This window comes from Chrysemys picta, chromosome 3 (assembly GCF_011386835.1).
Source record: "Chrysemys picta bellii isolate R12L10 chromosome 3, ASM1138683v2, whole genome shotgun sequence".
Classification (NCBI taxonomy): domain Eukaryota; kingdom Metazoa; phylum Chordata; order Testudines; family Emydidae; genus Chrysemys; species Chrysemys picta.
In genome coordinates, this window is record NC_088793.1 from 807,566 (window position 1) to 823,990 (window position 16,425).

Sequence of the window (16,425 nt, forward strand, 5' to 3'; positions counted from 1 at the left end):
GAGTCTGAGCCCTAATCTCATGGGCTGGGAGTGTCCATAACACTATCCCCTTGGGTCCTGGAATGCCAGTTTGGGACCCCTGCTTCTCTCTGCAGTCAGAGATGACCCCGCACTCAGACCATAGGGCAGTGAATAAAAGGGGGGGTGGGCATCTTTCCAAACACAATTGAACTGCCCCAAATGCTGCAGTCCCATCACTCAAAAACCCCAGTGACCTGGTGCTAAAGGGGCCCAATAACAATTGCCCAGACCCTCTGGGAATCGGGTCATGTTCCTTCAGCACTCCAGATCTCAAGGGTTCCCAGGCACCTCTGAGAGGGACATGGTGCTATCTCAGATCCCAGACTCCAAGGGTTAATCTCTTGTCTCCTAGATAATTTTATACTAATGGATGTGGATATGTGGCTGGTACTGTCTTTGTGTTTAGTGCCCAAAGACCCCATTTGGGATGGGGCTCCACTGTCCTGGGTGGTGCTAGACAAATGCTGGCCCCGCCCCATGGAGATTGCAGTTTTAGGATGCAAAGTGCATCCATGTCAATTAACAAATACAATAGAAATCTCAATTTTTGAATTTGATATGAAGCGTAATACAGTCAGTACAGAGAACCTCATTTCATAGTACATTAATTTGTTTTACAGAGTGGTCACATTTTCAATATGCTGCATATTTTTGTATCCATGAAGGGGACTGATGATTAGGGAAAGACAGCTTGAGTTCTTGGCACCCAGGAGGTAGGCAGCTCCTCTTTCCCTCCCATTATGATGGAACTGACTTTAAATTCAAAAGAGAGGGAGGGGATTGAACTCCTCATTGCCTTCCCTTTCTACAGCAAGAAATCAGCACATTAACTGGCTATTTCTGCTAAAATGATCAGTAGTAAAATAATGAATGATGACATGGGCTTCAGAGTCACCATCCCATTGGGATAATCTGGACAATTACACCTCTCAGGATATTGTTTGAGGCAGCTTCAGGAACACAACCCTGCCACTGTTGCAGCATAGGAAGGGGTGGGAAAGAGGGACATGGCTGGATAGTTAAATTCCCACACTAAAACAACAAAGAGTCCTTGTGGCACCTTAGAGACTAACAAATTTATTTGGGCATAAGCTTTTGTGGGCTAAAACCCACTTCACCAGATGCATGGAGTGGAAAATACAGTAGGAAGATATATATATATATACAGAGAACATGTAAAGATGGGGGTTGCCATACAAATCAATTAAAGTGGGCTATCATCAGCAGGAGGCTAAAAACCTTTTGTAGTGGTAATCAGGATGGCCCATTTCAAACAGTTCATCCAGACCACGTTACACGATCCATTGTCTACAGCCAAGCTCGAAGATAGAACCACATTTTCTCCAGTCCCTCAGACAAACACCTACAGGATCTCTATCAAGCATTCTTAAAACTACAAGACCCACCTGCTGAAGTGAAGAAACAGGTTGACAGAGCCAGAAGAGTATCCAGAAGTCAGCTACTGCAGGACAGGCCCAAGAAAGAAAGTAACAGAACTCCACTAGCTGTCACCTTCAGCCCCCAACTAAAACCTCTCCAGTGCATCATCAAGGATCTAAAACCTATCCTGAAGGACAATCCCTCACTCTCACAGACCTTGGGAGACAGGCCAGTCCTCGCTTACAGACAGCCCCCGAATCTGAAGCAAATACTCACCAGCAACCACACATCACATAACAAAAAACACTAACCCAGGAACCTATCCTTGCAACAAACCCTGTTGCCAACTCTGTCCACATATCTATTCAAGGGACACCATCATAGGATCTAATCACATCAGCCACACCATTAGGGGCTCGTTCACCTGCACATCTACCAATGTGATATATGCCATCATGTGCCAGCAATGCCCCTCTGCCATGTCCATTGGCCAAACCAGACAGTCTATACACAAAAGAATAAATGGACACAAATCAGATATCAAGAATGATAACATTCAACAACCAGTCGGAGAACACTTCAACCTCCCTGGATACTCCAATTGCAGACCTAAAACTGGCAATTCTTCAACAAAAAAACTTCAAAAACAGACTCCAACGAGAAACTGCAGAACTGGAATTAATTTGCAAACTGGACAGCATCAAATTAGGCCTAAATAAAGACTGGGAGTGGATGAGTCATTACACAAACTAAAAACTATTTCCCCATGCTAATTTTCCCCCCTACTGTTACTCACACCTTCTTGTCAACTGTTTGAAATGGGCCATCCTGATTACCACTACAAAAGTTTTTTTTTTCCTCCTGCTGATAATAGACCAATTTAATTGATTTGTCTTGTTAGAGTTGGTATGGCAACCCCCATCTTTTTTGTGTGTGTGTGTGTGTTCCTACTGTATTTTCCACTCCATGCATCTGATGAAGTGAGTTTTAGCCCATGAAAGTTTATGCCAAAATAAATGTGCTAGTCTCTAAAGTGCCATAAGTACTCCTTGTTCTTTTCACTTTTAAGTCTGTTATTGAGTGTCCAGAGAGATTGAAGTGATCTCCTATTGGTTTTTGAATGTTACAATTCTTGATATCTGATTTGTGTCCATTTATTCTTGTGTAGAGACTGTCTGGTTTGGCCAATGTATATGGCAGAGGGGCATTGCTGGCACATGATGGCATATATCACATTGGTAGATGTGCAGGTGAACGAGCCCCTGATGGTGTGGCTGATGTGGTTAGATCCTATGATGGTGTCCCTTGAATAGATATGCGGACATAGTTGGCAACAAACTTCAGACCTGGAATTAATTTACAAACTGGACACCATCAAATTAAGCCTGAATAAAAACTGGGAGTGGATGGGTCACTACAAAAAGTAATTTTCCCTCTGCTGATTACTCTCACCTTCTTATCAACTGTTGGAAATGGCCGACGGCCACCTTGATTGAATTCGCCTCGTTAGCACTACAAAAGTAATTTTCCTTCTCTTGATATTCACCCCTTCTTGTCAACTGTTGAGAATAGGCAACTTCCACCTTAATTGAATTGGCCTCATTAGCACTGACCCCCCCACTTAGTAAGGCAACTCCCATCTTTTCATGTGCTCTGTGTGTGTGTGTGTATACTGCTTACTGTATTTTCCACGCCATGTATCTGATGAAGTGGGTTTTAGCCCACGAAAGCTTATGCCCAAATAATTTTGTTAGTCTCTAAGGTGCCACAAGGACTCCTCACTGTTTGTTTTTTGCTGATACAGACTCACACGGCTACCACTCTGAAACCAATTCCTACACAATAAGCCTTGAAAGCACTGAGCTGGGGCTGCTAGAGCACCAGGGCCCAGCTGTGCAAACCGAAAGCAGTATTACTGCAGGCATTCACACCTCACCTACACTGAACTGCTCAGCATGCACTCACCATCATCTGTGTCTCTCTACCCTTGTGAATGCCCAGTGGCTTCATACTGATGTGAGTGAGGTCTGGCATCAGGTCTCAGGGTGGGAGATGTTCAGGGGAAACAGAGCAAATGGAGGAGTGCTGCTGGAGAGTGATCTGGATTGGTAACTCAGTAGAAATGAGGAATCAAAATTTCCATTTGCAAACCAAGGCTGCTTGTTGGCTGGTCAGAAGGAAGAGGGAGATGTTGACTGTGCAAGGCGCCTGGGGTGGGGCGAGCTGAGTGGAGCAATGTGGGTGCTGGAAGGGAGGTAGCTGTGATGGAGAAAGGGCACTGAAGAGCAGAGCTGGGGTGTTGAATGATTAAGCTGCTCTTTCCTTGCTCTTAGTGGCTTGGGCTGTGCCTCTTCTGGGGCAAGGGGCTCTATGCTCTTTGGATAGTGGGATGGGCAGGCCAGACTGTCTTCAAGAGGAGATTGTGCAGAGCCTGAATGCTGTGGTGAAAGCACTTTGTGCTCCTGGCCCTGTTCTGCCTTTGGAGACTCACTTTTTTCCAGACCCCCCAGCTCCCCTGAGTGCAGATGAAAGTGGAACAGTTGGTGATAGCAGGAGCATGTTGCTAAGCTACAGGAAGCTGTGAAAGCTCAGCAGCCTCCTGCCTCTGGAGAGCTGCAGAGAAGAGCTCGAGAGCTCTAGCAGGTGGGGCCTGAGCCAGCATGAGCCCAGCCCCACGGGGATGGCTGGAGACCTCACACACATGCCCCCTGATACTCCAGTGGGGATGGGCTACCCCTGAATCCCCTGATCCGTAACCACGCAGGTGGAGACCACACACAAAGCTGAAGGGGCAAAAGGATCTTAATGTAGGACATAGTCACTGAGCCAGCCTGACCTGGGGGATGCCAGCCCAGCCATGTGTGTGGAGCTGGGCAGAAGGGAGGTGCTAGCCTGGCCCCATTTATTTAGTTTTAACTTACAATTGAATCCTCCCCTTTCTAACTAGCAGTTTTTTTCCCTACTTTTTGAAGCAAGTGACCTTGATTCAGCTACTGAAAGACGCTCCAGGAGGCAGTGACTGAGAAGGTTTCCTGGGAAGGCTTACGCTGTCCAGATGGTTCTGTGCTCTGTACAAGGCTGTTCTCCCACTGATTCACGCCTGCCATGCACTCAGAGCAGTCTCCTTGTTAATGTGCCTTCTGCCTGGATCCTTGGGCAATGGGCCATGTAGGCTCTGTACAGATTGTCCAAACAATGGCATATAAAGCTATTCCGCTGGATTCCAGTCGATATGTTACCACTCGTATGCCCCTCTTCTCATGCTCAGACTCTTGCACACTACACTTTTCCCACACACATGTTGCATGTTTGGGCCAGAGAGGAAAGGCCCTGGAAAGTTTTAGCAAAATCTTGGGGGAATGAAAAGTGCATGGAAGGCAAAAAGTAGGTCAAGAAACAAAAATGTGCTCCCATTGTTTTAATCGCACTTTTGCCCATGGTAAGCTGCCTTGTGATCATGGCTAGTAATGCCTTAGTGTAGTCTCCAAGTTGTACATTTAATGTATGTGCCCCTGTCTCACCGGTCCCCAGTTGTGTTCGGTATTCACCATCATGCCATGTTCCTGTTTAGATAGTGCCTCCACCAGTGTTTACAATCTTGTTTATACCCCGCTCAGCACAATGGGGCACCAATTCTGGTCGGGGCTGCTGAGTGTTACTGTAATGCAGAAAATCATTTACAAGATGATAGCAGAAAATCTAATTGTCAGACAAGAGTGATTAAAGCACTAGGAGCATATTTTGGTTTATTTAGATCTTCACAAGTCTCCTGACCATACACATGTAGAATTAATTCAATTACAAATATTACAGAAAGTGAAGATTATAAACTTCCTTATGCAGTTAATCCACTTTGATTACACACTCAACAGCAAGCTGTTCTGGAGCCTATTCATCCACCAGGAGTGTCTAGGAACAAGATTATCGCTAACTTCAAACCAAGTGGGGCTCAAATCTAACCCAGTGACTTAGGAGCAGCATAGATCTCTGAGTGCGGGTGGAATATTCTGCTTGGCATGAGGGCTGCATCCGGCACTAGCTGGAATTTCCAAATGCTGCCTGTGACGAAGTGGGAATGTTCATGATGTTTTCTCTGAATACTGTGTGGGTGTCTCAGTTTCCCCTGTGCATTTCTTAAGTATCTAGGGCCTTGGCTACACTCGCAGATTTACAGCGCTGCCACGGCAGTGCTGTGAATCTGCGAGTGTAGTCGCACTGCGAGAGCTCTCTCGCAGCGCTGCAAGTACTCCACCTCTCCGAGGGGAATAGCGTGCAGTGCTGCAGGCGCTGATTACATTGGCGCTTTACAGCGCTGCACTCGCTGCGCTCAGGGGCGGTGTTTTTTCACACCCCTGAGTGCAGCGCTGTGAATTGCCAGTGTAGCCAAGGCCTAGGTGGTGGGATAAGGGTGTGTGATTGTTGCAGAGCCTTAGAGGGCCAGTGTGATGCTGTCTGCACAGAGAATGGCCAACACCCTGTCTACTGGCAACTGATGGCCTGGGCCCCTCCCCTGCAAAGGTGCTAACGGAAGGTGTTGGAGAACAAAGAGATCAGGTGACCTCCTGGCCTGGGAAAGAGACAAAGGCCAGAGGAGGGGCTGGAGAGTTTCAGTTTGGAGCCGGCTGGGGAAAGAGAGGGAGGCTCAGACCCAGAGTCTGGCCTCCCTGGCACCAAGGTGGACCTGACTTAGGAGTCCGGTTTCTGTACCTACAAGCTGTGTTTTGGACCATGTTCCTCTCGTTTAATATAAGCCTTCTGTTTTACTGGCTGGCTGAGTCACGTCTGACTGCAGAATTGGGGTGCAGGGCCCTCTGGCTTCCCCAGGTGCGCTTCCCACAGGCAGGGCTCGGTATGAGAAGGGGATGCTGAATGCTCCGAGGTCAGACCCAGGAAGGTCAAAGCTGTGTAAGCTTCTTGCCCTGGAGACAGTATACTCACAAAGAGGAGGCTCCCCTAGAGTCCTGACTGGCTTCATATGGAGTGGTTCCAGAGCATCGCCCGGTGACTCCATGACGCTGCCCCATGTAGAGTGTGCTGCCATGATCCAGGCTCGAGTTTGCATTGGTCTAGTTAACTGGGCAAATTCCTGCCCTCAGAAGGAAAAGTAATCACCTCTAGCTAAGCACAGTTAGAAAAAGTGCTGTTGGCCAGGCTGCTGCTTGGACTCCATAAGACCTGGGGAGCCAACAAGTCCCGGAGCTGGGAGCCTGTGCGCTGAATGGCAGGGAGCACAAGGGGGCCAAAAGAGCCGTTTCTGCCCCTTGCTTCCTTCCTCTCTCCCCCACCCCTCCAGCCTGCATGTGATGCCTCAGTGCTGTCTGGACTGAGTCTCAGCCAGGTCCCAGTCTGCGAGGCCCTGGGTAAATTGTTTAATCAGTTTAGGCAAGAACTCTCTATAGCTGGGTCTCATCAGCATCCTTAAGGCACTGCAGCTTGTATCTCCTCACTCATGGCACCAGAGACACCTTGACAAGAGGGCTGGCAGAGTAGAGGCCCACAAGCGCTCAAGTGCCAGTGCTCAGAATGCGAGGAATGAGACACCTTGACAAGAGGGCTGGCAGAGTAGAGGCCCACAAGCGCTCAAGTGCCAGTGCTCAGAATGAGAGGAATGAACCCTTCTAGCCCTGCAAGGATCTGTTTGGGGCCTGTCCCTATTGAGTGCAGTAGGAGCTGTTACCCACACACAGTTCTCTGTTACACACACTCTAGGGCACCCACCTTTACCCTTCCGTCTGCTCAAGGTATAAGGCACCCAACTTTACCCTAAATTTGTTACCCGCATACTCTAGGACACCCCACCTCTACCTAGTTCCTAGGGCTCAAGGCATAACCTCGTTGATTTAGGCACCCCCACCTTTTCCCAGTTCTTAGGGCTCCAGGCCATCCATAGCCTATTGCTAGGGCTCAGAGCCTAATCTTTTGTGGGTTTGTGGGGTCTTTTACCAGTGAAAGAGCCTTGCACAGTAATATCCTACTTCACCTCTATTTATTAACAATCCCCAAAACAGAATGCACACACTAAGCCTACAATGCTCACCACGCCCAATAAGGCAGATGAACGTTTCTTGATGGCCAGTTAGGATCAGGCCATCTGGGGGCTCCAGCTTCTGCACGGTGTGATTGGCAGGGTCTGACAGCTCTGATTTTGGGGTATGTCCTGCAGTTGGTTCCAAAGAACTTCCTTTTGGACCTCAGTTTATATAATGAAACTTGAGTCTTGCTTAGCTGTACTTTAACCAACCATTTTACCAAAATATGTAAAATTTTTATTAAAGTTAATGTTTAAAATTAAATATACACAAGTTAAGAGAGACTGTACATCTGGGGTCCAGCTTGAGTTATGAGGGATTACTGGTATCTGTTACAAGGATCACAAGAGACATACATATCACATAACCACCATAGACCCAGATTGGGGTGCAGGGCTTTTTAAAGCATCAGTGGATAAATGGACTTGGGTACGCCACCCATGGAATGTATAAAGAGTCCAAGTCAGTATCAATGTCGCGCATAAGTACGTGGGTGCACTGCATACCTTGGTTCATCAGGAGAGGAAGTGGATTATTTCCCTGGTCAGTGGTCTTGTTTACTCAACGTGGTATTGATGGTGTCCCGTGATGTGTTCCGTATAGATGTCTCTGGACCACCCGATGGTGTCCTAACATTGTAAATCAATTCTTTAACCAATTATGCCCCACCACCCTAGTTGATTTACACCTTACAAAGTTAATTATGCAACAGACAAACAATCAAAGAACTAGACAGAGACCATGCAGATAAACAATAGAGAAATGGGGATCATAAAGACAAAACAATAAAGAAGTAGGGATTTCACAACCACAACGGTTGACAATTGATTTTTTGCCACAGAGAATGTTATTAAACAAAGTTTTCTTTAACCATCTTAAGATCTGTTTCTTTATCTGGTGATGGTGGGCACTATTCGGACAGGATCGCCTTCTGAACAGCCCGGTAGTACATTGTTTTAATGTCATTTAGATGGAATGTGAGGATGTGACTTTCTGCTTCTTGGCTCATGGCTCCTGCTCTCTTAATATGGCTACAGGAAAAGGCCTCAGATCTTACAATGTGGCTACAGGAAAAGGCCTCATCCTTACAGAGTGGGGTTGAGCTCTTGATCATAACCTGCTTAAAAGTATCTAGAATGTGGGCTTTCACACTGTCTCTGTGGGAAACGCCTTTGTCCAAACCATTTCCAGCACTGAACTGAGCCTCTGACACATGGACTGGGGCCTTCCTGGAAGGGGTGAAACATGGTTCTGAAAAGAGGCTCAGCTGCAAGGAGCAGGAAAGACCCTGCCCTGTGCTGAGGAAATCCATGCCAATGTGATGTTCACAATATTATTAGGAGCCCAAGTTTCCCCCAGGTTGACTCACCAATAAGAACAACCATACTGGGTCAGTGATCCATCTAGCGCTGTACCTGAACTTCTGACTGTAGCCAGTGCCAGATGCTTCAGAGGGTGTGAAGAGAAGAGGGCAACTACAGTATTGAATGGTCCATTCCCATTACCCTACAAGGGAAAGGCCCTGGCCTCCTGTTTCTTGTCATTTCTGTAGTTCCCCTCCCTGTAACTAACCTAGCTGGGGCTGTTTAAAATCCATGGACAATGGTTGCCAACAGCAGGTTCAGGGCCTCAGCTCATCCTGTTAAGCTTCCCATTTGTTTCTATTACTGGCTACTGGACAGCATCGAGATCAGTGAAACATTCAGCACGTTAAAAGTTGCTTCCATATATCAAATGTGATGGTACTTTAAAGATGACAGATCTATTTATTGGTCAAAGATAGAGAACTTCCGTTTATCAAAGATTACTTAGATCCTGTGGGAGCCAAGCTGAAGCTGGAGTGGCACAAATGGAGATTCAAATGTATTCATACCCTATTTTCCAAGCCACATGTCATGTGTAATTATGTAACCCATTCCCCTGAGCCTCCTGCCATGAGAGTGCAAAGCCCTGTGGTTACTTCTTTCTCAAAGAAGCTAGCTGGATGTGCTAGGAGAAACCGGGGGCTGGTCATTGGGAACCTTCCTGCTTCTAAACAAACATTCTATGTCTACAGGAAAGACAGCTGCAGCTCAAAAGGCAGCAGGATGTAGGCTTCAACAAAGACTAGTGCTCTTATGTCCCATCTCTCCCCCATGCAGCACCCTAGGTTTGGATGCCCCTTCCCGTCTTCTCCTCCGAGTCCCTCCAAAACCCACCTCTCTTCCAGGTACCTGAGTTCTCACCTTCGAGAAGGGCTAACAAAATATTTCCTCGAGCCATGGTGCTGCCTAGCCTTCAGGGTGCAGGCATATCCCATCCGACTCCTGCTTAGCTCTTGCTAGTAAGACCATGCCCCAGCAGACTTGTGACTTCTGGATAACAACAACAAGGACTCTGGTTTTGATTTAACCTAGCTGTGACTGTTTAAAGAATGCACTGAGCAAGTGCAGTAGAGAACACTATTGTGTGCATGGTGCACCTGTGGCCACTGAGTTAAGGGCCAGTCCTTGGGAATAGGCAATGGGATGGATCACTTGATGATTTCCTGTTCTGTTCATTCCCTCTGAAGCACCTGGCATTGGCCACTGTGGGAAGACAGAATACTGGGCTAGATGGACCTTTGGTTTGACCCAGTCTGGCCATTCATATGTTCCTACAAGACGCAGTGCACCCACCCCTCCGAGCAAAGTCAATGGGAGCTGGGAGCTCTCAGCACAGCATTTCACAGGATCAGGCTCTGTGTAGGCACCAGTTGGGTCAAGGAGCTTACAAGTTCTGCTGGCAGAGCAAATGCCTCCAGAACAAGGAGCTTAGAGCATCATGGGATTGAATTTTTTCCCATTTAAAAACAAAAAGCTGAGAAATTAAATGCACCCCCTGGTGCAGGTAGCAGCACTGAGAGGGGGAGCTGCAGAAGGAGACGTGCCCACAGTGCCATTAACTCTGCTGCAGGGCACCTGCTGCAAATAGTAACAAATTGCTGGAGAGAATCAAGCTGGGAACAGTGCATCAGGTACCAGCGTGGCAGCTGTTTGTGCATGTAATCACTCACACTAACCACACTCCCTGTGCCTCTGCAGAGCTCCCGGAGAACTGGGCCGACATGCAGGAGCCCCTGCTGGAGGGGATTGGCTTCACGCTCAAGTACCTGGGCATGACGCTGGTGGAGAAACCCAAAGGAGAAGACATGGCAGCCAGTGCCATCCGTCGGATCATCGCTATGGTAAGATGCTCCCCAGTGCTGAACTTCAGTGTCTCTGCCTGTCTGGTGAGGGGGGTTGAAGAAAGTCAGTATTTAGGGACTCGGCCCCACAGAATTAGGGGGAACTGGGCTAAGTGATTGTTTCCCAGGCCCTATGCTCCTCTCAGCTTCTCACCTTCTGTTTCCAACATGCTCATGGTCCCACAGCCCATGTGGCCTGCCCTCTGAGTCAAGCCTCCACAGCATCAGATGGCAGCTGGCCCCTGTCCAGGCAGAGGAGGGGGCCCAGCAGGGGCCTTGCTCTCTGGGGAGGGACACTCAGTTTCACTTGGATGCAGGGGACAGAGAGGGTCCCCCTCTCTGCCTGCCTCTAGCCCCTTCTCTGGGGCTCTCAAAGCACTTTCCAGATGGGAAGCTTGATCAGTGACTTAAACCCTGTTACATAGATGGGGAGCTTGGAGTGCAGAGAGGGGAAGGGATCTGCCCAGGGTCATGCAGTATGGCAGAGGTATGAACAGAACCCAGGAGTCCTGGCTCCAAGGTCAGTGCCAGAACCCCAGGCCCAGCTTTTCCCACTTCCTATGGTACTGACGTTTGCTAGCTGAAATCCCAGTGCCTGGGATGCTGCAGGGGGTCTGGACTGCTGATTCCAATGGAGAATCACTCACTGGGTTTTGGTCAGTGACTAAAGTGCCCCCTCGCATTTCCCCCTCTCCCTGCCTCCAGGCTCGCGTGGGGGCCAAGAAATTCCAGAAGGTGATTCTGACTGTCTCTCCGAGGGGCATCTCATTGCAGGACGCTGAGACCAAGGAGATGATAGAGTGTGTCTCCATTTACAGGTATGTGGGGGGCAGTAGAACAGAAAAGTGAAAGGTACTAGGCTACTAGGAATAGGGGGTGGGAGGATTTTGTCAACCAGGAGGTGGTCCCCTGTGCTCTTTGTCAGTGGGAGTGTCTTCCCTTCACCTTCCTAGTCAGCAAGCGGCCCTCCAGCCCGGTCCCATTGGTGACCCTAGTGCCCTGTCCCGGTCTCAAGCTCAGCTGACTTTGCACTAGCCTGTGGTGTGGAACTTGATGCACCTGTGCACACCCTGGCAGGCTGCAGTGGGGCAGGTGCAGGTGGGTGGCCCCACATGCTGTGTATTGGTAGGAGAGAGATGCCAGGCCACATGTGCTGTGGTGGGGATAGAGGTTGGGGGGAATGCGGCCCTGCACATCGTGGGGAGGGGCAGGGTGTGGAAGGTTCTAGGCTTCAGCGGCATGAACCCTGCATTTGTCTATTGAGTGAAGGTTCACTTACCATGCTGCTTCCTTCGCCCCCATACACACACTTCCTCTTCAGGGTCACCTGCTGCCCAGCACCCTGAACCACTGGCCCGCAGTGACATTGGCCTCACACGTGCCCAAACCCCACACACGTACTGAGGAGACGGCATGCAGCACAGGTTCAGTGGGATGGTAGCATGGGGCTTAGTGCAGAGACAGCTGGGCCCTGTCTGTCTGATAGTGCTGCCCACCACTGTAGAATCTGAGCATGTTCCACATTAAATCAGTAACAATAACATAGTCCCTGGTGGTCTCCTTGCAGTGTCTGGTGCATCTCCGTTTTCACTGTCAAAACTCTGCTTAGGAGGGGGTAGTTGGATTTGGGGTTTATGCTGAGATTTTCTCTTTTTGGTTTGATTAGGGTTGGAGGGGCAGAAGGGTGGGATGTAAGTATGTTGGGGGAGCCAGGGGCATCTGTGTTGGGGTGCATGGGGAGTGGAGAAAGGTCTGTGTGTTGGGAAGCAGGGGTGGCGCGGGTTGTGGGTTGGCAGGGTGTCTGTCGGGCTGGGCGGGGCAGAAGAGGGTTATCTGTGTTGGGGGTGTTGTGGAAGAGGGAGTCTCTGTATATCATGGGTTGGATGGGTGTCTGTGTCAGGAGTGTCTGTCTGTCCGGGGGGGGAGGGGGGGGCAGGGCAGAAGGAGGGAGTCTGTGTGTGTCATTCTTAGGATGGAAAGGCCTTCTCCAAGAGAGAGGTTTTGCAGTGTTTCCTAGGCTGAGTCTGGATGCCCCTAGTCTCCCCTGGAAGTTTGTTACATAGCTGGTTCCTCTCCTCTGTGCATTGTCTCCAGAGCCCACGTGTTTTGTCCTGGGCTCTGTGATCTGCGCCATCCCACAGCAGCAACACTGTCACAGGGGTCAGCAATTAAATTCAGTCTTTGTAGCTGGGGCTTAATCTAGTAATTGCTCTGAAGATTGGGATGAAGGCCTTCAACTGGCATCGGAAGCTGACTGGGAGCCTTTCAATAGGAGGAGTGAAGGCAAATAACCTGACTAGTTTTGACAGAGCTTGATAAATGTATGAACTGGAGTTGTCTGATAGCAGGGGACTTGGTGATCCCAGAGGTCCCTTGCAGTCCTATGTCACTTGTTCCTATGGAAGACAGAGCTGGGCCTTGAACACAGGCCATGTCTGTCTACACAACCTGCAGCAGCGAGCACCCAGCCTGGGTTGACACACCTGTGTTAGTGGGGCTCGCGCTAGCGCTCTAAGAGTAGCTAGAATTGCAGCACTTGGAAGTTGCAGCTCAGGCTGGAACTCGGGCTCTGAAGCCCACCCTCCTCCTTAGGCTTCAGAGCCCGAGCCACAGCTTCAAAGTGCTGTCTACTCAGGTGTTTTTAGAGCACTAGCATGAGTCCACTAGCCCAAATCTGTCAGCCCAGGCTGGAGGGCACTGCCGTGGGCTGTGTAGACATACCCACAGTGGCCTGGGCCATGGAGAAGGCAGCCAGCCATGTACCACCTGGAGCCTGTCCATCATCTTCACATTCAGCTTCAGACAAAGCGAATTGCAATTATCCAGCCTGGAGATGAGGAAGGCGTGGATGACTGTGGCCAGGTCCTCCTCTGGCCGAAGGAGAGGTTCCCTAGCAAGCTGGAGGTGAAAGGAGGCTACCTGGTCGTCAGCTCAGTGAGGATCCAGCAGGACCCTGAACCGAGACACAGCTCAGAATAGGGGCTTTGAAGACAATGTCTTGGACAACTCTCCAAAGTGTTCCCCGTTCCACCCACCATCACTTCAGCCTTGCCTGGGTTCAGCTTGAGCCAGCTGCTCTTCCTCGGTCTTTAGCTAATATCCTGGACTCGGCACAAGCTGGATTCAGGCCAGGATACAGGATGGAAACGGGTTCAGTGTCACTGATGGGTGATCTGCTGTTGATGGATGGAGGACTGATCCTGAGCGAGACAAAGGTGATGCTGGTGTCAGAGGAAAGTACTGTAAGGAGTTCACAGCTCCGATGCAGACTCCCCTGATGGCAGGTTCATACCCACAATTGGTTAGTTCAGTTCAATTCGTAGTCTGGGAGACTCCTGGATTCTTCACTGCAGCTGTGAGTAACGCTGTCCACCACCTCCAGGGCTAGGAGACCCTGCCCCATCCTGGTAGATGATGACCTGCCTCAGTTATACAGGCTTCATCTCCCGCCATCTGCATCACCGAATGCAATACACCTGGAGCAGGAGCCTGTGGCTCTGAGGGGACTCCAGCTAGCTCAGCCTGCTGCAGCACCTCTCCCCAGCAACGTGGGCTCCTGCGATCACATCACACCTGGGCACCACTCCCGACGCTGGCTGCCCATAGAATATGCGGTCAAGTTCAAGGTCTTGGTCCTTCTCTCCAAGGCGCTCCAGGGCCTGGGCTTAAATTCATGGTTTGGAGGGGGGGGGTGCAGGAGGAGGCAGGCAGGGGACAGTTTATAATCCTCCAGGATCTCGGGCAGCCTTTATGCCCCTTGCTGGTAGGTCAGGCTATCTGGTCACTCAGGGCAGGAAACATGGTGGGGGCTGTACTTTGGTGCTGGCCCCAACAAGTGCCTTGACCCCATTGCTCATACCCAGGGAGCCTGTTGGTGGTGGTTGTGCTGGGCTGCCATGGTATATCCCCTCCCTGCTTGCCATGGGCGTTGCATGCTGTTGCCCCTCCTGACTCATCTGGCATGGGCATCCCCTGTGTAAGACTCCCAGCAGCATATCCGCTTCCCACACTAAATACTTAGCCAGCTCAGTGCTGCCCAGGCACCCCAAGCCCCCTGTCCCAGGCTGAACTCTGGCCTCTGGCTGCTACCAAAGCTGCCCAGTCACCTGTAGCTAGCACCACCCTCTGAGTGGCTGTCCCTTCTTGCAGGATTTCCTACTGCACCACGGACAAGCTGCAGAACAAGGTGTTTGCCTACGTGGCGCAGAGCCCGCAGAGTGGGGCGCTGGAGTGCCATGCCTTCCTCTCATCCAAGAAGAAGATCGTAAGCACCTGCCTTTAGCAAGAAGAGGTCCAGAATGGGTCCTGCAAGTTCCCTCTGCCCAGGAGAGGGAAGGTCCCTGCTTCCCCAGCACCTCCAGGATCTAACCATCTGTCCATGCCATGTTTCAGAGGGTGCCATCCCTACTCTGCTGCCCGATGCCCCTCTCCCAGCAAGAACAGCGTTCCTCCCATCACCTGTCACAGATCCACAGGGTCTGTGCTATGCCCCCACTTTTAAAGTGTCTCTTGGAGGAACCCCTTCAGTGTAGCACATCCCCAAGGGGTCCCACTTGTCCTTCAGGGTTGGCCCTGCATCCTCACCACCTCCGAGACTGAGCCTCTGGGCTCCAGCACTCCTGCTTCATGCAGTGAGCTGTGTCCAGCAAGTCCAGCGGAGATAGACTCCTATCAGAGATTTGTCCATGCCTCAGGGACTGATGCACCCGGGCCAGGCTTTGCAATGACACCAGGCAGTGTTTTCCAAACAGAACAGGTTTATTAGTCACCTGGACACAGCACCAGGAAGTCCTTAAGTTGGCACAGAGAAACAAAGGTTAAGCCATAGTCCAGTTGGCCAAGCCCGTGCAATCAGCCAGCCAAGCTGCTATGGCCTCCATTTCAGGCTCTGTCTCTCTCTCCTTTCTCAGTCGCAGGTGAGAGGTCGGGTCTATGCGGGGGGCAGCACTTAACCCTGACATCTTTCCCTTTGTTCTTGAGCTGGGGTGTTGTTTTGGCTTCCCTGCCGAGAGCTGGGGGTGGGAAATCTCCTTCCTCTGGGGCTTTGCTGGGTGGGAATGTTCTGGGCAGTGGGGTGTCCCATTGTGGGTTTTTTTTGGATTCTCTATTGATATAGGGAGTTTCAGCAGGTTCCAGCCAGTTTCTTACTGACCCAGTCATTGCACCTTGGACAGGGAGGTGATTGTCACTTTCCTGGGTGCAATACAGACCAGTGAGGGGTTGTCACCATTTGCCCCACAACACTGGGTTCCTCGCAATGCTTTACTATTGTAGCTTCCAACCAGAGCCGCTCACAAACAGCCTACCGGCATGCCGGTCACACCCCCTGGGTGTCTGTGTATAGCTGCAGCCCTGGTCCAGCATTTCTGACCCCAGCAGCCTGTCAGCAACACCCCAGTCACACGCTGGCTTCCACCAGCTGTGGTTACTCCCAGTGCCAGATTTTCCCAAAAATGTGTGTTCTGCACTGTCCAGCCCTCTCCTGGCAGTTCAGATATTAAAGGTCCATTGCCCCGTAAAGGGACAGTATTCAATGATTTGCTGCTGCAACCGGAGTTACCAAACAGTTCAGTTTAAACACAGCACTGGATTAGTTTAGATTAAAAATGAAACAAGGTTGTTTAACGGCAAAGAGAGAGGTTTTAAGTGAGTACAAGTATGAAGGATTAAAGTCAGAAATGGTTACAAGAAAAATAAAGATAAAATGCTTTCTAGTAGCTAAAACTTTACAAGCTAGACGTGGTTCAAGGTAAAATCCTTACCATATGTTCCCAGCAACAGGGCTGACCA

At 50.0% G+C, this 16,425-nt stretch overlaps 1 protein-coding gene across 8 annotated transcripts in view; it reads left to right on the plus strand.

Annotated features, from left to right (window-relative positions):
- LOC101934514 (low density lipoprotein receptor adapter protein 1-like) overlaps positions 1-16,425 on the plus strand; it is a 30,793-nt gene that overhangs the window by 2,252 nt on the left and 12,116 nt on the right. For 7 of the 8 annotated variants that reach the window (XM_005293609.4, XM_024112937.3, XM_065590023.1 and 4 more), the window contains exons 2-4: positions 10,493-10,635; positions 11,341-11,453; positions 14,785-14,899. In XM_005293609.4, coding sequence (XP_005293666.1) covers positions 10,493-10,635; positions 11,341-11,453; positions 14,785-14,899 — 371 coding nt within the window. Of the gene's footprint in view, positions 1-641; positions 735-10,492; positions 10,636-11,340; positions 11,454-14,784; positions 14,900-16,425 lie in introns of all 8 variants that reach the window. The other variant, XM_005293611.4, reaches the window with a different exon arrangement.